The 26127-nt window shown below is 31.8% G+C and overlaps 2 protein-coding genes and 1 non-coding gene across 3 annotated transcripts; 1 reads left to right on the top strand and 2 right to left on the bottom strand.

Annotated features, from left to right (window-relative positions):
• Nucleotides 1–7164: 7164 nt before the first annotated feature.
• Nucleotides 7165–8989, bottom strand: LOC132036560 (protein OXIDATIVE STRESS 3-like). The gene is made up of 2 exons (XM_059426917.1): nucleotides 8564–8989; nucleotides 7165–7742 (listed from the first exon to the last, which is right to left on the bottom strand). The coding sequence occupies exons 1-2, from the start codon at nucleotides 8803–8805 to the stop codon at nucleotides 7394–7396; spliced, it is 591 nt and encodes a 196-aa protein (XP_059282900.1). The 5' UTR covers nucleotides 8806–8989; the 3' UTR covers nucleotides 7165–7393.
• A 5675-nt stretch (nucleotides 8990–14664) lies between these two features.
• On the top strand, nucleotides 14665–14746 carry TRNAS-AGA (transfer RNA serine (anticodon AGA)). Its single transcript has one exon. It is a non-coding gene; the product is annotated as a tRNA-Ser (tRNA).
• A 3758-nt stretch (nucleotides 14747–18504) lies between these two features.
• On the bottom strand, nucleotides 18505–20386 carry LOC132037214 (uncharacterized). Its single transcript, XM_059427688.1, has 2 exons — nucleotides 19475–20386; nucleotides 18505–19191 (listed from the first exon to the last, which is right to left on the bottom strand). The coding sequence occupies exons 1-2, from the start codon at nucleotides 19520–19522 to the stop codon at nucleotides 18505–18507; spliced, it is 735 nt and encodes a 244-aa protein (XP_059283671.1). The 5' UTR covers nucleotides 19523–20386.
• Between the last annotated feature and the right edge of the window lie 5741 nt (nucleotides 20387–26127).

The raw sequence follows: 26127 nt of genomic DNA, 5'->3' as shown, positions 1-26127 counted from the left end.
CAAGATAAGCAACAATATGTTGCCCCAAGTCAGTAAGAGGCGGCAATAATTAAGTTGTCGCTAGGCGTTACAGTTCGACATTAAACAATTTTGTATACGTAGGGCCAATATTAACCGGTTAGAGACTCGTGCTGATAACGTGATCAAGCTAAAAGAGTAATAATATGAAACAAGAAGGTAGACAAGAAATGTAGAGAGCAAGAGAGAACTTTATTCATCCTTCCAAGTATTGTTCAAGTATATAACTATTACATACAATCCAACTATATATGGGAATATATTGAGAACACTAAAGGGTGTGTCATAAATATGGGTAGTAACTATTTGGGGGTTATAGAAATAAATTGTGGGAGTAATGGTCATGAAATAATGGAAGTTCCTTCCACAAAGAGCTACGAACGTGAAGTAGTGGGAGTTATATGTAGAGGAGTAATAGACATTCACACGTTAATATTTTCATAACATTTGTTTCTTTTTTTCTCAAGCTAGGTAGGTGCACATTTAACAAAAAGCATTTAAAGTGTAAATTATAGATAGATGTGTAACAGAGATTTAAAGCATTTAAAGAATCTCATACTTTTTTAGACACAATTTAACTTTAATTTTTTAATTTTATCTTAATAAAATTAATTTATAACCATATAAATGCCTAAGATTTACTTTAGACAACATGTGTATAACATCTTTCTTAAACTCATGGCCAATCCAACACCGTCAGAAGTCACAGGCAGTATGCACGGGCCCAATGGTGCATTCTATGCATTTTTTTAGTAAGTTTTTTCAACTATTACCTTGAAGCTATAAAACCCCGTGGGCAATTTGCAGGATTGCCCTTAGCTGGGGGTGGTGTTTAATTTTTGTCCCTCAAATTGGTGGTTTTTAATTTTTGCCCTTTGTTAAAAATTTCTTGATTTCGGATTCGAAGCCCCGCACAATCAAAAATTTAAAAAAATTTGCAAGGTAGAGTTTGGATTCGCAAGACAGAGTTTTGCCTTCAAACTCTGCCTTAAGGCAGAATTTGCATGGGCAGAATTTTGCAAAATTCTGCTTTAAGATAGAGTTTTGAAGCAAAATTCTGCCTTGCGAATCCAAACATCTGTCTTGCGATTTTTTTATTTTTTTTATTTTACTGAGCTAGGGTTGGAACCCACAACCTCGGGGTATTAGATGAAGGGCAAAACATAAAGACCACCAACTTGAAGGACAAAAATTAAAGACCACCCCAAATAAAGCGCAATCCGCGCAACAAAAAAAAAAAAAAAAAAAAAGAAACCCCCTGTTGTGCATGGGCCCGATCACTGGTGAAAATATTAAAATGGATGATTAACTTCTTCTTCTTTTTTTTTTGAATTTTGGAGATATATAAGTTTTGAATATGTGATTTTTAAATCTTTTAGCCGAAGTTTGCAAGTTATAGGTCCTCCTACATATACTAACATACTTCAAATTAATTTGGTATTCTTTGAAAAACAGATACTCGCACAAACATTTCAACATTATCACATATATTATTTCTAAAACCCAGATGAACTGCAACACTTGATAATTAATTTTAGTATATTTCTTACAATGTTGATATTTAGAAAATAAGGCCATCTAATACCTTTCTTATGGAATGTATACGGATTTGCTCTCCAATAGATTGAAGTATTGGTTTATGGCTGCGAATAGGATAAAGTGAAGAAGGCTTTTGCACTGTTGTTATTATTCACATGTGTACATTTGCTGATCTCTGTTTATTTTAAATGTAATATGTTAGTCTTAAATTTTTAGGAGCCGTTTGGACATGATTTCATCTCATGGATGAAATCGTATTTGACATCTAATTTGGATTTTTAAGTTGCGTAATTTTTTTTATAAACATAAAAACCCCACAAGTTGTAAAAATCATCAAAATTTTCCCAATTAGCTTATACAATCTTACCAAACGAAAATAAATCATAGCTCATAATAAAATTAATACGCTACTAGAAGACCTTTTTAAAAAATATAACATCAATTGATCAAACTTTAGTTCAATAAAAAGGAAAATTAACATAAATAGTAATGTAACTACTCTTTAATATAATCCTCTCACATAGTAAACATGATTTGGTAAATATATTTTACCAACTTGCAGATTAATTTTAATAAAAATGGTTGGTAAACATGATTGGTAATTATATTTACCAACTTATGGTTCTTTTTTTTATAAAATATAAACGTATGGGTAAAATTTTACATTTATATTTTTTTGAAATCATGATTTCAAATTTTAAATTATGCCTTTTTTGATGATTTGAGATTTTATCTCATGAGATGAAATTATATGTCCAAACACTAATTTTATCTCATGAGATGAAATCGCATGCCAAACGCCTTACTTATAATAAAAAACGAAGCAGCAAAGAACAGTAAATACTTGCCTCAATGGCTCCATTTGAAAGCTTTCTGTGTATGATAATCAAAGAGAGAGAAAAAGTGTACTTAATAAATAGTAGGGGTGCTTCTTATCTGCTTAGTCAAAAGCAATATGTGGAGAGAGAAAAGGTAGGTGGCCCCAAAAAAAACCTTCCATTTTCATGCCACGTCGCACGGAAAAAGAAGTTACGCTTTTGAATGGTGATGAATGATGATATAAGGCAAAGGACAGTAGTCAAAGCAGCATAAAATTTACAAAAAAGGTTTAAATATGTCATTAAATTATAAAAAATGACTTATTTATGTCACTAATCAATAATTTATCTCATTTATGCCATCAAACTATCGAAAATGACTTATTTATGTCACTCATTAATAGTTTAGACTCATTTTAATAATGCCATCCTATCGAATTCTTGTGATCACGTACATGGGTGTCAATCGACACTTTACCGAAAAATTACACTGTGTAAATACGTAAAAAAAAAAAAAAATTATGTATATACTATGTGTTGAACTTCTTAATATCCTTGTATATTTACGATCTAAAAATATGATACGCGTGACCTCCGATTAGAGATCTATTAAACTATTAATTAAATAAGCCCAATTTTAAATCTCAAATTAATAAAAAATCCGACCCATACACCCAATCCACCCACAACCATCTAGTTGGAGGTCACGTATCATATCTGGTATTGTAAAACCAGCGTTAATGAAAAATGACATGGATGAGTCATTTTAGTAGCTTGGCGATAGCGTAAATGAACCAAATTATTGATTAGAAAGTAAATAAAAAGTTCATTTCTAATAGTTTGATGGCGTAAATCAAACTATCGAATGAGTGGCATAAAAAAGTAGATTTTCGATAGTTTGATGATATATTTAAGCCTTTTCCGTAAAATTTATACTACGTTAGCTACCGTAAGTTTCTTCTTCAGCCAATCATGTTATTCATTGTAATCTAAATGACCAAATTGCCTTCTAATCCTAAGCAGGCATGTTGACCTGCTGCCTGCGTATCCTCTCTTATAGGTTGGTAGAATTCAGCCATCCTTTTGATAACCAGAGCAATCTGCAAACTAGAACACCATACATTAACTAAACACTTTAAAAAGAATTGATCAAAATAACCATCATAAACCAAAGGCCAAATACATACGTAGCCCCGTAAACTTGTCCGTCTTTTCCATTTAAACACTTTAACTTGGGCTAATACCTATTGAACACCTAAACTTCTCCAAAAGTGTATCAATTAGACACATTTTGTTGACATGGCAAAGTGGGTGATTTTCACACTATTTGAGCGTGTGTAGTATCTAACAAATGGTTAATCATTTTTTTCTTTCTCTTTCTGTTTTTCCATTTTTATCCTTTCCTCTGGTTTTGCTTGATGTCGTCAACCACGCCGGAAATTTTCATGGCAACGGCAGGTTTCTAGACTAGTTGTCGGATATGGTATACAAGAATGAATTCCGGCCACTGAAATCTAAATGGAGCTTCAAAAGAAAACCACAACTGGACGGAAAGAACGATCTAAAATGGAGAAGTTATAGAGATCGAAGGAACTATCAGTAGAGAGAGAAGCATAGAGACAGAGGAGAGATTCCTTTTTCTTTATAATTTGGAATCAAAATCCACGTGTCATTATCTTATTGATTTTTGGCCACATAAGGCGTGTGCATTTTATAGTTAGTCTGTCTTAGCATAATGTGTCCAATTGATATATTTTTGGAGGTGTTTAGGTGCTCAATAGATACTAATTTAAGTTTAAGGGCCTGTTTGGAAAGCCACCCAGGTAATTAGAATTGGGTGTAATTACACAGTTTGGCCTGTTTGTTTGACCAGGTAATTACACAGTTAGGTAGGAATTGGGTGTAATTGAGAGGGTGTAATTACACTCTCCAATTTAGAGAAGGCGAGAATTGGGTGTAATTACACCCGTAATTACAAGTGTTACTTTTTAATTTTATTTTAATTTCTTTTCTTTTTTAATTTATTTTTTATTTCTAATATTTAATTTCTTTTTAATTTTATTTTAATTTCTTTTCTTTTCTAATTTATTTTTTATTTCTATTATTTAATTTCTTTTTTATTTTTACTTTTTAATTATTTGTATTTTTAAAAATATATTTTTCTTTTTATAGAATTTATATTTCATTTCCTTTCTTCTCATTCCTGCCTTTACTTAACTTGTGGTTATGTAATTGCTCGAATTTTTTTTAGTTTTTTATTTTATTCATTTAGCATAACCGTGTTAATATTCTAACTTTTGAAACTACATCTCTTAATATTAGAAAGAATGAGTCATTAACAAACTTGACATATAATAAGTGACGTTATTAAAGTAGAATTTCGTTGTGAATGAGGTTATAGACTTATATTTTCCCTTTCTTTTGAAATATAGGAGTATTTACTTATGTTACGTTGAAACATACTTATGTAACGTTGGAATTTGACATAAGAGTATTATGTTAAAAAAAAATTCTTTTGGATTTTGAATTTAGGTTATATTTTCGATTTTAAAAATATTTGCTTTAGTACTATTGATTTGTTATTTCACTTTGCATATTGTTTATTTTTCACTTACAGTTGATAGAATTATTGTCAAACATTTAAATAGTGTTATGGTATTATATTTATAAATATTCTTTTTTTGTCAAAGATCCAATCCCGTGATGTTCTAGCAAAAAAGGTATGCTTTTAAGTTTTATAATCAATTAAAATTTAAATATTATTAATTTGAAATTATAAATCAATTATTTGGTACAATATTAGTTACAAATGTATGATTACTAATTAACATATTTTCGAGAAGCAATGTATTATTAGATAACTAATTTAATATCATTTATAAAGGCAGTTATATTTTTTAAATATTAATTTTAAATTTTTTATAATTGAATTTTATTTTTAAATTAAACCAATCGTGTAATTACACTTAACCAAACAAAGACACTTGTAATTACACTGTAATTACATTATGTCAAACAAACAGGCCATTGTAATTACAATGCTGTGTAATTATTAGGCTGTGTAATTACTAGGATAGTAATTACACCAATTCCAATTACCAGGTGGCTTTCCAAACAGGCTCTAAATGTCTAAATGAAAAGAAAGGATAAGTTTAAGGCCTATTTGGCCCTAAAGCAAATAAAGGGATTTGACTTGTACTGCTAGTTGTATTAGTTGATCTATTTGGAGGAAGTAATTTAAGGGGGAATGTTTTTTTCGCCCTTTAAGTTGCAATATTCAAGCTGTTTGTATTGCTCTCCCACAACTTCATTTGTGCAGTTTAGGCTGCACCCATTTCGCTCGTCCCTATTATAATAATCAATTTTTTTTTTTTTTTTCCTCTAGCTACTATAATAGTTTAATTCGCCAGATTGTCACTTGTCTGTCTATAAATTCAATAATGGTATGAAATTCAACAATAGTCTGAAAGATTGCCCTATTGAGGAATATCAAGATCTATGCTTATTTTCAACTCCCCAAATTTCACAAGCCTAGTCTGTTTTACCTAAACTTTATAGTTAAATCAAACATGTCACATAAATTAAAGCATAGAGTAGAACAAAATTGTAATAGTAGAACATACACTAGAAACCGTCATCCTTTTGATAGCCAGAACAACTAAATGTCACACATCCATCATCTACCTACCATTTAGGTGGCACCAGTAGAGATGGCTATAAGAAATTTCGTGTCACGTCAAACAAACATGAGCACAAAATACATTTAGTAAACTCTTCAGAAATCAAGCAAATAAAGGGGTTTGACTTGTAAAGCTAGCAGTGCTAGTTGATCTATATGGAGGAACAGGAGGTCTACTATTATTTCCAAGAAAGCCTCCATTTCTCCTCGCATTTGTGAAACATGTTTTCTTTGAGTGGAGTCTTGAAGAACTATTGCTTCTTATAACATGGGATTGCAGTTGATCTGATTTGAAACCTTCGAAACTCAATACACTACTAAAAAATCACTATTTTCCCGTCGAAAAATTTTCAATGGTTATTTCCGACTAAATATCAGTGGAAAAAACCCTAAATAGTAAAAAATTTACACGGAAAAATTTAAAAGTTACTCAGCGATTCAATAGGAACTTATTTCCCATCATACATTTTCTCAGTGAAATTGTTCAGTAGGAATAAGATGGAAAAATCATATTTTATAGCATAAATTTTTCACTAAATATCGGTGGAACAAATTTCTTTTTCTAGCAGTGATAGCTCTGGCATGATTTGAGCTTCTTGTTGTATGGGTTCTCTGGTTTGGCAATATCCTCTAAGCTCCTCACATTTGATAGAGAAGTGAATGATTTGGGACTTTCCATTGAAATTAATGCTTTGATAAGCCTTTCCTATTAACCAAATGAACAATTTGTATAATTTAAGGAAAGTTTTTTTCCGCCATTTGGTGCAGCATTCGAGCTGCTTTTGTCTAGCAACACGACACTTGTGTTGTTCTCCCACAGTCTCCTAATCCCCTAATCTTTTTTTATGGTTTAAGTTACTCCCATTTCATTTCGCTGCTGCTACTGCGGCAGTCACTTTTGATTTCTTTTCCTCTTAACTACTAAGATATTTCAGCTCTCAAGGTTATCTTTAGCCTTCCCATGGATTCAATAATAGTTCGAAAGGTTGCCCTATTCAAATGTCTCCGAATCTATACTTATTTTCAACTCCCAAGTTTCAAAAATCTTAAGTCTCTTTTACTTTGAACGTTATACTCAATCAAACATGTCGCATAAATTAAAACATAGAATATAACAACATTGTAGTGGTAGCATATATAGAGTAGAATCAGTCAAATCTTTTTGATAACCAGAACAACAACAAACGTCACACATTCACCGTTTAGGTGGCACAAGCAAGATTCAGCTAAGAGGCACCAGCAAGATTCAGCTGAGGTAAAGAACTCCATGTCACAAAAACAAGAACACAAAATACACTTAGTAAACTCTCTTTAAAAAAAAAATTGATCATAAGAACCATCAAGCAAATAAAGGGGTTTGACTTGTAAAGCTGGCAGTGCTAGTTGATCTATGTGGAGGAACAGGAGGTCTACTACTATTATTTCCAAGAAAGCTTCCATTTCTCCTTGCCCTTGGTGATGAACATGAGCCTCTCTTTGAGCTGAGTCTTGAAGAACTGCTGCTTCTTATAACATGGGATTGCAAGTGATCTGATTTGAAACCTTCCAAGAAAACTCCATAGCTTTTGCATGATTTGAGCTTCTTGTTGTATGGGTTCTCAGGTTTAGCCATATCCTCTAAGCTCCTCACATTTGATAGAGAGGTGAATGATTGTGACTTCCCATTGTAATGCTTTGACAAGCCTCTCCTATTAACCAAATGAACAATTAGCATCTCTATAGAATACTCTTCCTACTTCATTTTATAATAAAATATGATTGTGTTTGACTGAACATAAAATTTAATGGAAGAAAACTCTTTACACATATCAAAAGTACCATTATAAGTTGTGGCATTAAAAAAGTCAAGTCGGTTTTGTTCGGTTTTGTGATGATAAGAGCATGTCATTAAATTAAAAGAAAAATTAGAAAAAATCTAATATTAAAGAATTTCCAAATGTTCAAAAAAGTTATCATTTCACTACAAAGAAAAAACAAGAATTAGCACAACTTATGTCGCTAAATAGCAAAACATGTCGCTAATTCTATTTAACAACTGATTAACACCGGATTATCAAAAATTCCTGAATCATTGGGCGACAGATTAGCGATGAATTTCTTAACTAATTTTAATTTTTCAGTATTCCTTCGAAATTAAAAAAAAAAAAAAAAAAAAGCGAGACAGAGTAAGTCAGATTTAAGCTATATGTAATAATGTATCATTAAATTTTAGAGCGCCAGTGTACTTTAACGTATTTACTTTGTTTCTTTCTATGTTACCAATTGACATTTACTATTGACAGTTTACCCATTGTTTTAGGTGATCCGCTAAATCAGCTCAAATATATATACTCTCATGATTTCCCAAAAAGCTATAATATGATCTGAGACTTTATTTGCACCCAAATGTACATTTACATGATGAAATATATAGACAGTTAAAATGGTAGTGACATAAGTTAAAACTATAAAATACATGAGAAAAATTACTTAAAGAGCAAAGAAAGGACAATTAAACCCAAGTACTTACTTGAAGGGAAGTTCTTGAAGAAGAGATGACATATTTTGCAAAGCTCCAATTTTGTGCTCATTGCTTGAACTACCAGAAGAAGAATTAGGAGAAGTTGGATCAGATGATTCATCTTCTGACGAAGAGAAATTACTAAAAACTCCTCCTTCAGAAAAATCAGACAAAGAATCTTGATTTTCTTCATCCATGATCCCATGGTTGTTTTGTTGGTCCAAAGAAACTAAACCCATTTTCATACTCATAATCTAAACAAACAAAATCCACCATACAGTTCTTGAAGATATTAGTTTCACCAAGTTCTCAAAAAATGGCTTCAAATGCAATCTTTTTCTCTCTCTTTTGGTTAAGGAATTGATAAGTAACACCTTAAAATAAAGGTTAGAAAGATAGGAATGTTGTGCGGGGAAGTATGCGAAATAAAGAAAGGGAGATAGAGGATAAGGAGAAAAGGACTATATAATATATATTCCTTAAATATACTTATTTTGTCTCAATTTATTTGATATTTTTTGCTTTTATGAGTCTAACCTCATCATTTTAATCGTGTGTTTAAACATAAAAACTACTTTCTTCGTTTCAATTTATATAAACTCATTTGACTGGACACGATATTTAATAAAAAGAGAAATTTTTTGAAATTTATGATTCAAAATAAACTTTGAAAATTTGTGTGGCTGTAAATCATTCATAAAGTGAATTTATTTCAAAATTAGGAAAGAAGTCATTCATTTTAGCACGGATAAAAAAAAATAAGTTCAAATAAATTGAAACAGAGGGAGCATAAAATTTTTAAAATAAAATTTACATAACAACTCATTTGACTCTTGAAAAGAAAAAAAATATCAAATAAATTGAGACGGATGGAATACATAATATTATCTGATAGGGAACAATGAAAAAAAGATTCGGCGTTATCCAGTTTCTATCTTTGTGCCACCCGACTTAATTGACCCACTTGTCCCATAATAACAGTACTATAAATGGAAAGAAAACGGATTTGGAGAAACTAGCTTTCTTCTTCAATCACCTTCATTGTAAGGGCGTGGACACCACTTGCGTTATTTATTTATTTTCATTAAGTTATTCGTTACATATTTCCATATTAAAGCAATTATTACTTTCATCTCAAAAATATTATCTTACTTTTCTTATTAATTTTTACCAAAAAGATTGGCATATATTCATATTTAGAAACAATTTAGCTTTATGAAATAATTTAAAGTCACATAAATATTTAAGGCTTGTTTTGGACTACACATTTTAAATATTTTTCTTTATATTTTAAATTATATGTCAAGTCAAACTAAGATAATTTTTTTAAGACAGAGGGAGAACTAAATATAAAAAGTATCTTTTCTTAATTAGTTTTAAAAGACGTAAATTGAAGTAGAAGGAGTTACTAGTTTTTTTTTTGTTGTTTTTTTACCAATAATTTTTTCATATCAAGGCTTGTATATGAGATATTTGGTTAAGGGAAGACCAGCCTCATCCACTGCACCACATCCTTTAGTGATGAAGGAGTTACCAGTTAAACACAGATGAGCATGAAACAAACTCTATCCTAATTTAAAAGTTGTATTTTATTTTTCTAGTCTGTCCAAAAAGAATATATGTAAAATTTGTATTATATTTTTCTAGTATGTCCAAAAAGAATATATGACCTTCTTATGTAGAAATAATTTAATTTTAAATTTCTTATTTTATTGCTAATGAGAAAATGTATAGCCACTCAAATTTCCGTGACTTATGTTAGATCACAAATTCTAAAAGTCAATTTTTCTTTTTAAAGCTCTAGTCCAATCAAGCACCGCCAAATAAATTGTGATGGAGGAATTATTAAAAAAGGGCACCATAAAAATGAAATTTTTGCATGTTGAAAATATATTAACTTATATGTTAATTACTTTTTAGTTGTTCAAGTTGAAACTTTGTTTTGGAATTTAAAACTAGTTTAAGTCATACTGTTCATGAACAAAAAAAAAAAAATTAAACTATCTGAGCACTCAAAAGAATTGACGAGTAAACATCTTTAAAATGAGGATTTGTAATGAAAATAAGACAAATCACCTTAAAGGAAGAACAATACAATTAATTAGGTTGTGGTTGTATTGACTGCAGGAAGACACTCTTACTTCGTGTAATGTTTTATGTGTAATAGAGGGAATGTGGCGATTGACCTCAATATTAATGGTGGTTTTCATGATTCAAGCAATGAATGAAGCTATGATTATCTAATTGGTTAACTATTTAAACTTAGATCTTGTTGATAGAAGTTTATTCTCACCTTGTAATTTCTTTTCCCTCCCTTTCTCCCTATACTACAACAACAACAACAACATACCCAGTATAATTTTACAAGTGGGATCTGGAGAGGGTAGAGTGTTACAAGTGGGGTCTGGGGAGGGTAGAGTGTATGCAGACCTTCCCCTACCTTGGGAGGTAAAGAGGTTATTTCCGAAAGATTCTCGCTCAAGATAAGGCATGACAAAAAGGTTAGACAAGGATTAAAGAAAGTAAAAAAGTCATAGTAAAATAGTATAGATAAGCGCTATGCAGGAAATTAACAATAAATGCAGCAAACCAATACGATAATCAAAGTACCAGAGATAGCATGTAGTAAAGAGAAATCGAAGGACAAAGATAATACTACGCCTACTAGTACGGAAGGACACACGAGACTCGCTTTACTACCTTATAACCTTCTATCCTAATCCGCTTCCTCCACAACCCCCTATCTAACATCACGTGTCCCTTTCCCCCTACGCTACGTCTAATAAAAGAATTAAAAAATAAATTAGAAAAATAGTGGGATAAAATTCGTGAAAATTGTTTCTTGTGTTATGCACCTTTGGTGAGGGCGAGTGGGAACTCCTAAATAAGTAAAAAGTGTGGATAAGGCTCAACTTGGCTACCGCTACTAGTTTTTCTTTTCCCAAAGTCTTTTTTCTTTTTGTTTCCTACGGCGCTCATTGTATTTCATGTTTCTTTTTGCTTATTATTTTCGACCGTCTGTTTAAAAGAAATTCTAATTTCTCTGCTCTTTTGCGTTTCCAAAAGAGATATTTCTCGAAACTTTTGACGTGGATTTTCCTTTTTTTCTCCCTCTCTTATGCTTTGAACATTTTCAAAGTTTTACATATTCTTGATTTCTAATAAATGCATTTGGACATTTAATATTCGAGGACATTGAAATAATATTACAGGTCAATTTTTGTCCAATAATTCTAATTTAAAATAGACAAATTTAAATTTTTTGAAATTTATTTGCATATATATTAAGTGAAATAATGATTTTATTCATAAAATTTTAATTTTTAAGTAAAAATTATGTTCATACACAACACTATTAAATACTATTTTTTTTTCAGAATGTATTTGGAAAATATTATTTAATTATCAGTTAATATGATTTTTTTGGTTCATTTTTTAAGTTGAGTATTTCAAGTTTGAAAGTGATTCAAAATGGTCAAAATCAATTCTATAAGTGAATTTCTTCACTCACAAAAATTTAATTTTTTTTTCAAGTGTACGTTAAGATATAATTTCAACATCTAAATATCATTTTTAAGCTTTAATTTTTTTTAAAAAAATATTCACTACAATTTATGTTCAAACGCCTGCTCGAGGACTTAATTCAAGTGGATAAGGGGATGATACCTTTGCTTTAACCTCACTTATTATTTATTTGTGTGAGGTACAAAAACATTAATTATGGTGGACCGAAAATTCGTACGGACATTGGAGAATTTTTTAATATGATAAATCATAAGTAGTTACTAATATTAGGAATTAGCGGCAATCAGCACGAATTCCACTTCATTATTAATTTAAGTTGTACCTAAATCTATATCCTCCACCACTTCTTCTTCCAATAGTTATCCATCCACATAAGAGAGAGGAAGACGTTTATTAAGGGAAAAAAAAGTTCACACTCATCGATTTACTTTTACTTGCAACCGATGCACACATTAATGAAGTATTTTCTTCTCAATTTGATATAGTTTTCTTATTTACTACAACTAAACTTAGTTGTATATTGAAGCATAACCGATTTGCAAGAGTCGAAGAATGTAATAGCATCAGTTACGACCTAATTAGGAAAAAAAAAATGAAAAAAAACAGACATCCAAGCAAACCTTATGCAGGGTCGGCTCAATAACTTTTATGACCTAAAGCGAAACTTTAATAAGATGCTTTACATTTAAAGTTTATTTTTATTGCTTTTTAAGATTCAACGTAATTAACTTATTTTGTTCTTATATTTTTTGAGTTTAGAATAATCATGTTATATTTTCAGTTGACATATTAAATTCATAAATAACAAAAATGATATATACGTTTATGAAGAAAAAATTAAAAAGTGAAAACTTTGGATTAAAAGTAAATAAAATAAAGTTAAAAAATAGTCTGGATGAATTTCATATAAATTTTTAGAAATCATAGACAAGCTCGCATTGGATTATTGGCACTGTATGATCTTTTTTGAAATCGCAAATTCTATCACTGTTAACCATTGTGCTAATTTCGTCTTTAAAAGTAGTGATTAATTTACGCAAAGATCTCTTATTGAGGTCACTATTTAGATTTTGTTTCGATTCTTTAAATGTTATGCAAATATATCCCCGGGAAATATCCTTTAGGACATGTTATGTTCAAATCATATGTTTGTCCACATATAGCTCAATTTTGCAAACAAAACATTAAACTAAATCGTCTAACGTTTTGCAATAACTTACAAAATTTAAAATCGTAATCTAACATTTTCTCATAAATATTTTAATATGCTCAAAAGAAATCTTTAGACCGCGGTTTAAAAGACACTTAAATTGCAAGAAAAATTGAAAGAGGATCATTTACTAAACAACCTCCTAAAAAGTGACAAACCGAACTTTTAGACAAATTTAACTCACCAAATCAATGGGACATAATTTAAAAAGTGGCCTAAAAAGATCAAGTGTGCAACCATCCAAATGGAAATCACTATTCGTTAAAAATCACAAATGATTATACTTTTCATCTATAACAACAATCATTAAAAATAAAAATAGCTATATAAATGATGTAAGGTAATTCTGGGCCTAAACTTCTCCGGGGCCTAAAGCGGCCGCTTCGCTTGCTTGGCCCTGGAGCCGGCCTTGACCTTATGTAATAATGAAATAGTGAACTTGACTAAATTGTTTATTTAGTCATGATCCACTATTTAATCCAAACCTATCTCAATTTAAATAACGTTTCGACAGAATTACATAATGAATAGTCTGTTGCTTCAACTCATTTTGATCGATTCAAATTGAGCTCAAACCCGTCTATTAATAGAATAATTTTCATCCCATTTAAACCAAGTGTACCAGATGTTTATTCATGACTAGCAGCATGTTTGGATTGACTTATTTTAAGGGTTTTTAAGCCAAAATAGCCTTTAAACACTTTTATAGTGTTTGGATAAGATAAAAAAAAACATGCTTTTAAATACTTGTTTTTAAGTCAAACTAACAAAAATAAGTCAAAAATCATAAGTTATTAGTCCATCCAAACAAGTTCTCCATATTCTGGCCGGCCCACGCTGCTTCTATGAACAAGCCATCTACTTTAAATTAGCTTCTATTTCATCAAAGGTTTATATATATAAGATAAACGTTGTGGCTGATACTCTGAAAGAATTCCAAAATGAGAATTCCAAATCTATAGCAAGAAAACCACAATGTGAAGTTCGTAATAACGAAAACAGAGTTCTAAACAACAGTGAAAACATAAAAATTTAATGGGCCTTGTATCAGAGGCGGATGGGTTGAATTGAACCCCAAACTTTCGATGCGGGGCATAAATTTATGTATAAAAATTTACTAAAATTATAATAAATAGTAAATAAGAACTCATAATTTTAGAAATATAATGGTTTAGTGCTAAAAATTTAAGATTTTGTATCCCTAGAATTTAAATTTTAGATCCGCCTCTGCCTCGTATGGGTAGAGAATTTTCAAAACCACTAAATAAAAATTACTACGTCCAGATCAGTGGAAACAACGTGGTATTTATTGGTTCAATCTTCGACCAAAGATTAGTATATAAATAATGCTGCACATGACTTTAGCTTTCACCCAGTGGACGTGCCGGAGTGGTTATCGGGCATGACTAGAAATCATGTGGGCTCTGCCCGCGCAGGTTCGAATCCTGCCGTCCACGTTTTGACCTTTCATTTTGCAACATCGTCCTCGTTGGTCTATTTGGGACTTTGAATCTTTGATCTTGATAGACTCAGAAAAACATCTTTGACCACCCCCACCCCCTCCAAACTTGGCGCGTTTTGTTCAAATTTTTCTTAAATTATATTTGGTCCCAATTAATTTCTGTACTTGATTTTTTATAATCGTTACTCCGTTAAACAATAGTTGGTCTTAATTATCTCTTGTACTTGACTTTTCTATAATTCAAGTGATTTTAAATGACGCTTGACGCGTAAGAGTGTAATAATAGCCACATCTTATCAATTTAATGTGTAAAAAAAAACAAAACTAAAATATCATTTCCTTTTATATCTTTCCAACGACTATTTTCTTATCTTCTTCCATATATATTTTTTATTCCTTCATTAAAATACAGCGATCAATTTTTCCTTCTTTTTCCATTTTCCTTTTGAGGGGGTAGCAGTTATATAAAAGGCAAGTACATGGGGGTAAATTTGACCAATTATTGTTCGAGGGGATAACAATTATCGAAAAGACAAGTACAGGGAATAATTAGGACCAAGTATGGTTTAGGAGATCTGAATAGAACGCGCGAAATTTAAAAAGAGTTTGTAGGTATTGTACCTTAAATATTTGTTTATGTCGGTGCATAAAACTTTTCATTCAATAAAGACAGTCTTTTTGATCCAAATATATTAAATAACTTATTTGTGGTGATATCACAAAATAACTTACCATAATGTTAGGGATTATATATTGTCTTAGGAACTTTTTGGAAGTCTAAAATAGAATTTAATAAAGACAGTCTTTTAGTCCCATCCCACTTGCCACGTTGCAATTTTTATCTGCTTTTGTTACCATGAAAAGTATTTAGAGATTAGTAAATTTGGTTGATACAAGAACTCCCCTGACTTGAATTTGGTTGTTCAAGTAAATTGATATATGGATTTTTTTCCCTCTAGGACTAAAGTTTAAAGAAGAAAAAATAAAAAGACGAGTGTTGCGCCTTTTATATTGGGCATTTTTCATGCTATGGGTTATATTACTGTATTCAAATAGCAAAGTAGGTTAGTCATATACTAAAGCATAAAGCTCTGAGCTTCAATCAGGTAAAAGCTAGAATATTTGAAAATTAAGTAATCTTAAGCAAGTATATATTTTCTGGTATTTGATAATGCCACGGAAAAATACAAATTACTTCATGTTTTTAACTACAACTACAAAGGTTCCAATTATTTTTTCTAGGAATTGTGTTTTCCTCAATTGGCTACTTTATCGGACTATTTCATTCGACGATTCTAAGGACTAGTCTGACTTTAGGGAAGAAAAGTTTGGGATTCTTGCCACTACAAAAAATCACTATTTCCCAATGAAAAATGCTCATTAGTTATTCCCACTAAATATCAGTGAAAAAAATTTGAATAGTAGTATTTTCACACAGAAAAATTAGAAAGTATCCCAGCATTTCAATGGTGACTTGTTTCTTGATTTACTGAAAATACGGTGGAAAAATTATGTTTTATAACACAAATTTTCCACCAAATATCAGTAGGAAAAACACTTGTTTCTAGTAGTGTGCACCCCAAAAGACAAAAATATAAAGCCAACTACATTGAGGGAAAGGCTGGCTTGGCATTCACCCTTTGGCGACAAATATAAAAAGTGCCCTTTGATATCCGATGAGGCTAACAAGGTTTTTATGAAATTTAACTCTGATGATCCAAATTCGGAGATGCCACCTTGACGCTTGAAGCAGAAAAGCGTGATGAGAGATAGCCTGTTTTAGCAATTACAACGAGCTTCATTAGTGCCCCGACTTCTTTGAGTTCCCAAATTATACTTGGTTAACATTGTTGGGCATTAATGTGTAATGACATTAATGTGTTATGAATGGAAAATGAAAATTTTGAATTGTTCCTTTATTGCTTTATGGAAGGAGCATTTCTACCACATTGATATTAAAGGAAAGTTCTTGTGCTTATATAGAGAAGCACATCTTCTAGCTCATAAAGAGTTGAAAAGAGGATCTACCCTTGAGCTGTCGTCGTCGCTCGGCTCCGGATTTGTGGTCTGATTGATTGATAATTTTTGTGGACCAAATTTATTTAGTTTTAATTATTTAATTAATTAACAAATCCAAATTCTGACCCGGTTAGTGACCCGAATGTGCGTGTCTAACCCATTTTCTTTCCGGATTATTTTTAATTTTCCCGCCCGTTATTACATGGCTTTTCTGAAAGGTTGCAAACCTTTTCAGAACCAGTGCTTCAATAGCTATAAATTTCATTTGTCCTCAGATTTTTTCCTTACGAAATTTCCGAATTCTTTCTGAATTCTTCAATATTCTTCTTCTGCACTTCATAAAATTTTAGTGTGATTTTACAGCCTTCGAGTGGTTCGCTGTCACCAAAGTTTGCAGTACCGCTACTACGGTGAGTAAATCATTCTATCCTGGAAGGATATATTCCATACAACCCCGGGTACATTGAGGGGAATAATTTCCTTAAGGACGCACTGTGCATTTAGTGGGCTCGATTTCATTCCTAAAAACTATATTTTCAGATACTGTCTTCTGATTTTTCCAGTTTCTGTTTTTAGATACTGGTTTTCTGTTTTTAGTTTCAGAAATTAATTTCTAAGTTACTGTTTCAAAGTACTTTTGCAATACAAATTACTAACAAACACACGTTATCAGTCTTGTAGAGAACACCATTCCATTAATGTTTATATATCCAGGTTCAGTTTGAAAATCGAACGAGAGAATTAGTCGAGATTTTGTTTAGTTTCAAGTTTTAGTCACATTATTACACCTGCTTGAAAATTCAGTGGGGAAGATTTTTTATTTCCGAAATTAGGGTTCTAAATTAGAGAAGAAAGCATTGATTCAAAGGGGAGGCGAGTTTTAGCCACTTGGACTGCCTAAGTGGACAGCCATGTGGGCAATTTTTTTTTTCCACGTCTGACTGTCCAGTCAGCATTTGTGGCAGTCCATTAACGAGAGGGGGATTTGTAGTCCCTTGGAGTGACGGCGAGGGCACTTTTGGTGCCGAAAACAAACATAGGGTATATGTGGTCTATTTTGGATAGTTCGAGGGTAATTTTGGCCCTTTTCCGAAGAATTAATACTATAGATTATAGTAGAATGTTTTGTTATAAAACACAGTTGTAGTGTATATCATACTTATACATTTCCTTATATGCTACAATAGTTTGCATTTCTGGATTAAGTTCCAATAAGAAAACATTATTGAATTAGTAGTTTTGTTTAGAATGGAAAGAAAGGAACAGAAAGGGCATTAGACTAAGAAATGCACTAATCTTTTGGATTCCTTCTCATTTTTCATGCTATTCTTTAAAACATCAACAAAAGAAATCACATCGTCTTGTTTTAAGGCGGATGATATTACTCTTCCTTTTCACAAAAAAAAAAAAAAAAAAAAGGCGAGATAGGAACATAATAAAAATAGATAAAAGGAGATCCCTGTCTTATGAGTAAAGAGGACAGAAAAAAGATATTCATTCAATCCTTAAAAAATTTCAGAAACAGAAGATAAAAATTCTTTCAGTTCTACTGAGGCTTATCAGAACAGATCAATGAAAAACTATCAAACATTTTCTCAATTACATTTCTGTAAACACATATAGAATGGCCTTGAAGTGTTTCAAAAATGTAATTTGTCCATATCAAGAATTCCGACCTGCTGGCAACAATCTGAAGTATTATAAAATGACAGGAACAAACCATAAGCTAAGGATTCATTGTTTTTTGTTATATTGAAACTGATCTTGTGGATTCATTGAAGGCCAACGGTAATAAGTGTCGATCTGATTTTCTGTCATCATTTCGGCAATGAAATTGTCGAATTCTTGGTCATGGTTACAACCATTCAACCCTGTGAAGAGATCATTCGGTGGAGCTAAAGAAGGAACTGCAGGTGGTTGAGGTAAGTAGGCTTCTTGAAGTTGTTCATTGAAGTCCATAGAGAACTCGTTTGAATTCACATGAGTGCTGGTCTGATTTTCTGTCATTATTTCGTCAGTGAAGTTGTTGAGTTTTGGCTCTTGGTTCCAACCATTCAACCCTGTGAAGAGATCATTCGATGGAACTAAAGAAGGAACCGCAGGTGGTTGAGGTAAGTATGCTTCTTGAAGTGGTTCATTGAAGCTCATAGGGAAGTCGTTTGAATTCCCTACATTGAAATGATGTCCATTGTCCGCAAAGTGATTACGCATATTGAAATGATGTCCATTGTCCGGAAAATCCAACATCTGGGACACAGAACTGAAGTTCCCAATTGTACTTTCAATATTCAAATGTTGTTTTTCTCCATGACTTATTGGAACTAGAGGAGATGGAGTTTGCGATATGATTTGATATTGGTTAGCGATAGAAGAAGTGGCTGGCTGAATATGTTGAGCTTGTCGTCTTTGGAGTCTGTATTTCTACACAAGTACAAAAATGATGAAAGAAATTAGGACAATTAGACCAAACGTCGAACTATTAATGTCACATCTAGAATATGGCATCTATTCTTTTCTATGATCAGATGCTAACTAAGATCTTAGATGAGTACGATATTGATATTATGGTTTGCCCGCGTTGCACAAGAGCTCTGCTTTCTTTAATTTTCTTTAATGACACAGTTCAATGATAGTAATTAAGAAAACAACAGATAATAGTACAATGGTGATTAGTAATGATAAAATTCAAAGCAAATTCAGATACCTGCAGATGGTTTGCAACCTGTCTCCAAGTCAAATTTGGCACATTCATCAGCTGCAGAATGAGTTTGGGACGGGCTAAATCGATAAAAGATGAGGATTTGGTAGTTAAATAAAGTATATTCAAAAGAAAGCTTGCTTAAATACACATCATTTTTTCCTGGTTTGTGCTGTGATAGCAACTAAGTCCTTTATACACATACCTTTTTCTCCTAAGTTGCGAAGGGCCTTCTCGAATTTATTTTCAAGATCTGGTGTCCATTCCATGCGGTGCCTTTTCTTCTTTTGTCCTTCCGTAGCAATTTGTGAAACCAAAGAATGATCCTTTTCTTCTTCTGGATCAGAACTTTTACGTTTTTTCTCCTCATCAGTACTTCTCATTCTCCTAGACCCTTCTGCCTCATCTTTTTCTAGTAATGAACCAACTTTTCGATCTTGACAAGTCTCTGAAGGATTCACTACGTTTTTGCCTTTTCTGTCTTGGATTTTCTTATTAGCAGAAGGTGTACTGTCCATTACTTCAATTGGATTATTAGCCTTGTGTTCTGATTTTTGACTTGATTCTATTTGGTTTATATACACATGTTGCCAAACATTCTTGAGTTTCTTTGTTGAAATTGGCTTCGTCAGAATGAAATGTACCCCTTGGTCCTTTGCTTCTTCCACCATTTTCCTCTTCACAGTTGATGACATTACTAAATACAAATGAAATATGAGAAACAAATTTCAAATGAGGTATCCAAAAACAAAAACAAAAACAAAAAATTGGCACTATTCAAGAGTCTCATAATTGAGAATTTGAGAAATTATGGTCTTACAAACAATAGGTATGTCTTTGATGAGTTGAGTGGACTTAATGAACTCAAAGCAGTCCATTTGTGGCATGTTGACATCCGCCATGACAAGGTCGAATTGATCGATCCGTTCCTGGAGAATGGATAGAGCTGTAGTTTCTAGTTCACTAGTAGTTACTGTGTAAACAAAAAATCTATGTCAGATAATGTCACAAGGATGATATATACATGGTGTCATAATTGTAGTGTGACGTGAACTCGAATCAAAACCTCTGCTTCCTCTGCTACCATGTTGTTGCACTTTTTAAGAAATTCACATCTTTAACTATAATTATAGATTTGTCTTAACATCCCCTCCCCCAACCCCCATCCCCCTCCCAATAAAAAAAAGAAAAATAGCTAGATACATATGAGGGGATATATAATAGATGTTGAATCCCTTTGGCTTCTTCATATATTTACTTCTTTATATATTGAATGCGTAAAAATTTTGGTTTCACCATAACATACATGAGAGAACTTTAAGGAAATATATATATAGAAATTGGTGTAGATTCTTTAAAATGCAAGTCATGAAAGATAATAAGAAGTACCTTTGAAAGAAAATTCTTCAAGGGATGATGCTATGCTTAACAAAGAAGTTGTATCATTATCAACCAAGAGAATTCTTAGGCCATGAAAGGGTGAAGGAACATCTTTATTACAAGTTTTCTCAATACTAATGGAACTCTCAAAATCCATCACTTATCATATGAAGAATTTGAGAAAAAAGTTCAGGTTTTTGTGTTTTTTCTACCAATTTCTACTATATATATACATGATAAAATCTGGCTAAGTTACATTAGGGAACAAAATTAATATGCATTTTCCCCCTCAATTTATATACATTTTTTCCCACTTCTTACCTTCATATTTACGCTCTTTTTCCTATTTGCACTCCTTAATTTAATAAATTCGTTAATTAAGGTCTTATTTGTGCGCGTCTGGGGCTCACACGTAATTATTTTTCTAAAAGTGTTTGGTAATTTGAATCACGCTCGCATTATTATATGGCTAAATATGGTCTTGAAACTTACCGTTGACGTAACATATTTTAACGTTGTACCACTACACGAGACGGGGAATAGCGAAATAATCATCGCGAAATAATCAAATGACTAATCGTTGGAAAATCTAACCTTTTTGCCAAACAAGAACTAGTGCAAATACAGATATCTTAGGGAGCTAATGATAATTAAGCAAGATTTTGACAATCTAACTTTGTGTTCAAATTAATTTATGACAAACTATCAAATTAATATGCATTTCCCCCCTTTATTTATATATTTTTTCCCACTTGTTACCTTCATAATTCCGCTCTTTTCCTATTTGCACTCCTTAATTTAATAAGGCCTTATTTGTGCACGTTTGGGGCTCACACTTGATTATTTTTCTAAAAGCGTTTGGTAATTCGAGTCACGCTTCGCGTTATTATATGGCTAAATATGGTCTTGAAACTTACCGTTGTGTAACATATTTTAACGTTGTACTACTAGGCGAGACGACGAATCACGAAATTATCAAATGCCTAATCATTGGAAAATCTAACCTTTTTAGCCAAACAAGAACTAGTGCAAATACATTGTATCTTAGGTTGCTAATGATAATTAAGCAAGATTTTGACAATCTAACTTTGTGTTCAAAATTTATAATAAACTATCAAATTAATATTGCTTTTCCCCCATTAATTTATATAATTTTTTTCCACTTCTTACCTACATAATTCCGCTCCTTTTCCTATTTGCACTCCTTAATTTAATAAGGTCTTATTTGTGCGCGTTTGGAGCTCACACGTGATTATTTTTCTAAAAGTGTTTGGTAATTTGAATCACGCTCGCATTATTTTTTGGCTAAATATGGTCTTGAAACTTACCGTTGTGTAACGTATTTTAACGTTGTACTACTAGACGAGATGAGGAATCGCGAAATTATCAAGTGACTAATCATTGAAAAGTCTAACCTTTTTCGCCTAACAAGAACTAGTGCAAGTACATGGTATCTTAGGGAGCTAATGATAATTAAGCAAGATTTTGACAATCTAAATTTGTGTTCAAATTAATTTATAATAAACTATCAAATTAATATCCCCCTTAATTTATGTATTTTTTTGCCACTTCTTAATTTCATAATTCCGCTTGTTTTCCTATTTGCACTCCTTAATTTAATAAGGTCTTATTTGTGCGTGTTTGGGGCTCACACGTGATTATTTTTCTAAAAATGTTTGGTAATATGAATCACGCTCGCATTATTATATGCCTAAATATGGTCTTGAAACTTACCGTTGACGTAAAACATTTTACCATTGTTCTACTACACGAGACGAGGAATCGCGAAATTATCAAATGACTAATCATTGGAAATATAACCTTTTTAGCCAAACAAGAACTAGCGCAAATGCATAAAATATCTTATGGAGCTAATGATAATTAAGCAAGATTTTGACAATCTACCTGTGTGTTCAAATTAATTTATAATAAAATATCAAGGCTCAAAAAAATCTCGATTAATTCTCTCGTTTGATTCTTTTTCAAAATAAAAGTTAACGGGATAATGTTCTCAACAAACTGCTTGTAAGAAGGTTATAATCTGCTTGCATTAATCTTTGTCAACATGTGTATATATACAAAGATCCTAGGCTATAATGAAGGTAACGAAATATACACCTAACCATAATGGTAACTAAATATTCTTCTAATATATTTACATGGTGGCCTAGAATATTCTTCTAATATATTTACATCAATAAAGATGGTAACTAAATATTTACATAATATTCTAACACACCCCATGATCGAAGCGGAGGTTTGGACGCTTAGGTCATCACGAAAATCTTCAAATAGAACCAAGGGAAGACCTTTAGTAAATATGTCCGTGATCCGATAGCGCGATGGGACATGTAGGACACGTACATGACCACGAGCAACTTGTTCACGACGAAGTGAATATCCATCTCGATATGCTTAGTGCGTTGATGTTGAACAGATTGCCAGATAGATATATGGCACTAACATTATCACAGTACACCAACATAGCCTTTTGTATTGGACAATAAAGTTCTAGAAGCAGATTGCGTAGCCAACAAGACTCAGCAACAACATTGGCTACCCATCGATATTCGGCCTCCGCACTAGATCGAGACATGGTGGCCTGCCGCTTGGCGGACCAAGAAATGAGATTATCACCAAGAAAGACACAATAACCAGAAGTCGAACGCCTGGTGTGAACACCTAATTTTTGACCAAACATAAGTTTTTACACCATTTTTAGCGTTTAAATATTTCTTTTAGGTTTAATTAAATATTTTAATTTTTAATTCATTTTTAGTAATTCTTACTTTTAAAAGATCAAAAGCTACAAATATACAGTCATATTTTAGGATAAGTTTTGTTTTTAAAAAAAAAAGAAAAAAAGAAAGGAAGTTTACAAAATATGTTTTCTTATAATTTAAGTTTTGATAAATAAGCTAGTGGTTTTAGTATTTCGCTTAGTTACATTTTCTTTATTTTGGACTAGCTATTTAACTATTCTATATTTTTTTTTAAAAAAGTGATTAGTTAGCATTTTTATCTTTAAAAAAAAAAAAAAAAAAGTATCCATACTCACCTAAACAAACTAATCTGTTACAAATTCAAACTAAGTCCCATTTGTTACGTCTTTCTACCACAATCCTTATTCTACCACAATCCTTATCCCAAAACCAATCCTCCCAATTCTTTTAAACCCCTCACCCCTTTAAACTCTCCCCAAACATTATCCTCTAATCTCCCACTCCCTCACGTCCCTTTAATTATGCAGAACACCCACACACATACACTATAAATAAGGCAACACAACACACAGGAACGGAGGAAGAGAAAAAAGAAAAGAAAAAGAAACACACAGAAACATAAAAACGGAAAACACACACACAAAAAAAAAAGGTTTTCTTTAAAGTTCGAGTTCGAGGTTTCCGTTTGCGGTTTCGTGTTCGTGGACTTGAACTTAGTCGTTATTAACTGGGAAATCGGTAGAATATTGTAGCTTCATATTATTATTTTTCAGCGAGGTATTTACGCAAAGGTAACACGCAATCTTCTTTGTATAATTTAATATCATGACTATATGAGACCTTATTCCATTGTTATGAAGTTTTTCTCACATTTCTCGCGTGTCTAACTGATTATTATTCTTCAACGTTATAATATGATGTATGTTGGACTTTATTTTTTGTGGTTGTTAAATTTAGAAAATAATTGACAAAACACGTGATTATTTCTTGCGTGTTAGAAGTCCAATCTTTTCCATTGCAATTACGTATTATTTTATCAAATGTCTACTTGTTATTTTGTTTTATTAGATTTCATCACAGGTGCTTATTAAATTACTGGTTGAAAATTCATGCTTAGTTAAAATATTGAGGATTAAGTTTATAATGAAACTAACATCAATTCAACTAAGTTAGGCCAAAATATAGTATTTTGACTCATTGTTTGGTTTCATGTTTGGGTTTATAAATCTCTTTTTTGTGAAATATCTTTCCATGTGTTAGCATAACATAATTTTATTGGTTTAATATATTTCTTAATATGTAGTTGTTTAAGAAAACAGTTACTTAGATTAAATAGTTGGTCTTTTATTAAGCAAATAGAATCATTATCTTGGGATCTAGCAAGACAAAAAATATATATATAAAAAACGTGTTTGTGGGGGATTTAAAAGAAAGGAACAATAGGTAGTATCAGAAATATAGCTTAGATTTTTTTTGGCATTAGAACGTGGAGTGTAAATATTACTGGGGTTTTAAGTTTGATGATCTAATTAAGGAATGGGTCTTGTATCATATATCTGGAGTCACGTTTTCATTAGATGAGGCCTACATTTTTAAGACGTGTTAATTGCTTTGGATCTGGAATAATGATTGGTTTGCTTTGTAAAATGTTTGCCATTCTTAATTATTTGTATTTGAAATGCAGTGACACTTGCTGTGTTGATTTCTCATTTTTCGATTAAATAAACTGTTAAAAGAACGTTTAATTAAAATAAGTAAACACTAGTATATATTGAGGGTTAGTAAAATATAAGCGTGTTTAAATTATTAATTATATCTTCGGTTACGATCCTTGGTTTATATTTAATTAACTTTAAAAGTTGTATGTGCGATTATGCTCCTAGGCCGAAAATATAAGTCACAATTTTAAGCGAATTAATTGGGCAAAATTAGTTAAAAATTAAGTCAAGCACAATTTTATCCAAGATTAATTTAAGCCAAATATTAGTCAATGAAAGCGACCGTGCTAGAACCATGGGACTCGGGGAATGCCTAATACCTTCTCCCCGGTCAACAGAATTCCTTACCCAGACTTTTGATTTCGCAGACCAATAATTAAAGAGTCAACTTCCTTTTGATTAGGGATTCAATAAGGTGACTTGGAACACCAAAACTCAATTTCAAGTGGCGACTCTGTAATAAATAAATAATCCCTTTTCAAAACGTCACTTCAATTGGAAAAACCCTTTTAAAATAAATTTAATCTAATTTATTTATTTTTCGTGGAAAAAAAATGGGGTTTGACACCTGGTATCCGGACAACCACCCCAATCTACATCCGAATACGAAATGAGAGTGGTGGGTTTAGATGGATAAAGATGCAAGCCATGATCAAGGGTGCCCTTAATATAGCGCACAATACGTTTGAGAGCATTCATGTGGACCTCCATCGGGTTATGCATGAATAGACAAATCTGTTGCACAACATACGAAATGTCTGGTCTCGTGAACGTGAGATATTGCAGTGCACCTGCCAGGCTGCGATAAAGTGAAAGATCCTTAAATGGTGAAGTAGAG

This window comes from Lycium ferocissimum, chromosome 11 (assembly GCF_029784015.1).
Source record: "Lycium ferocissimum isolate CSIRO_LF1 chromosome 11, AGI_CSIRO_Lferr_CH_V1, whole genome shotgun sequence".
Taxonomy (NCBI): domain Eukaryota; kingdom Viridiplantae; phylum Streptophyta; class Magnoliopsida; order Solanales; family Solanaceae; genus Lycium; species Lycium ferocissimum.
The sequence above is the reverse complement of the archived record's forward strand: the minus strand, read 5'-3'. Positions and strand labels throughout refer to the sequence as shown.

Excerpts from the sequence above, each read along its gene's own strand:
- LOC132036560 (XM_059426917.1), bottom strand. The coding sequence starts at position 8,805 with ATGAGTATGAAAATGGGTTTAGTTTCTTTGGACCAACAAAACAACCAT. Across the intron at positions 7,743-8,563 it reads CTTCAAGAACTTCCCTTCAA|GAGAGGCTTGTCAAAGCATT; the intron begins GTAAGTACTTGG and ends TTTGGTTAATAG.
- LOC132037214 (XM_059427688.1), bottom strand. The coding sequence starts at position 19,522 with ATGAATGTGCCAAATTTGACTTGGAGACAGGTTGCAAACCATCTGCAG. Across the intron at positions 19,192-19,474 it reads AGGTTGCAAACCATCTGCAG|AAATACAGACTCCAAAGACG; the intron begins GTATCTGAATTT and ends GTACTTGTGTAG.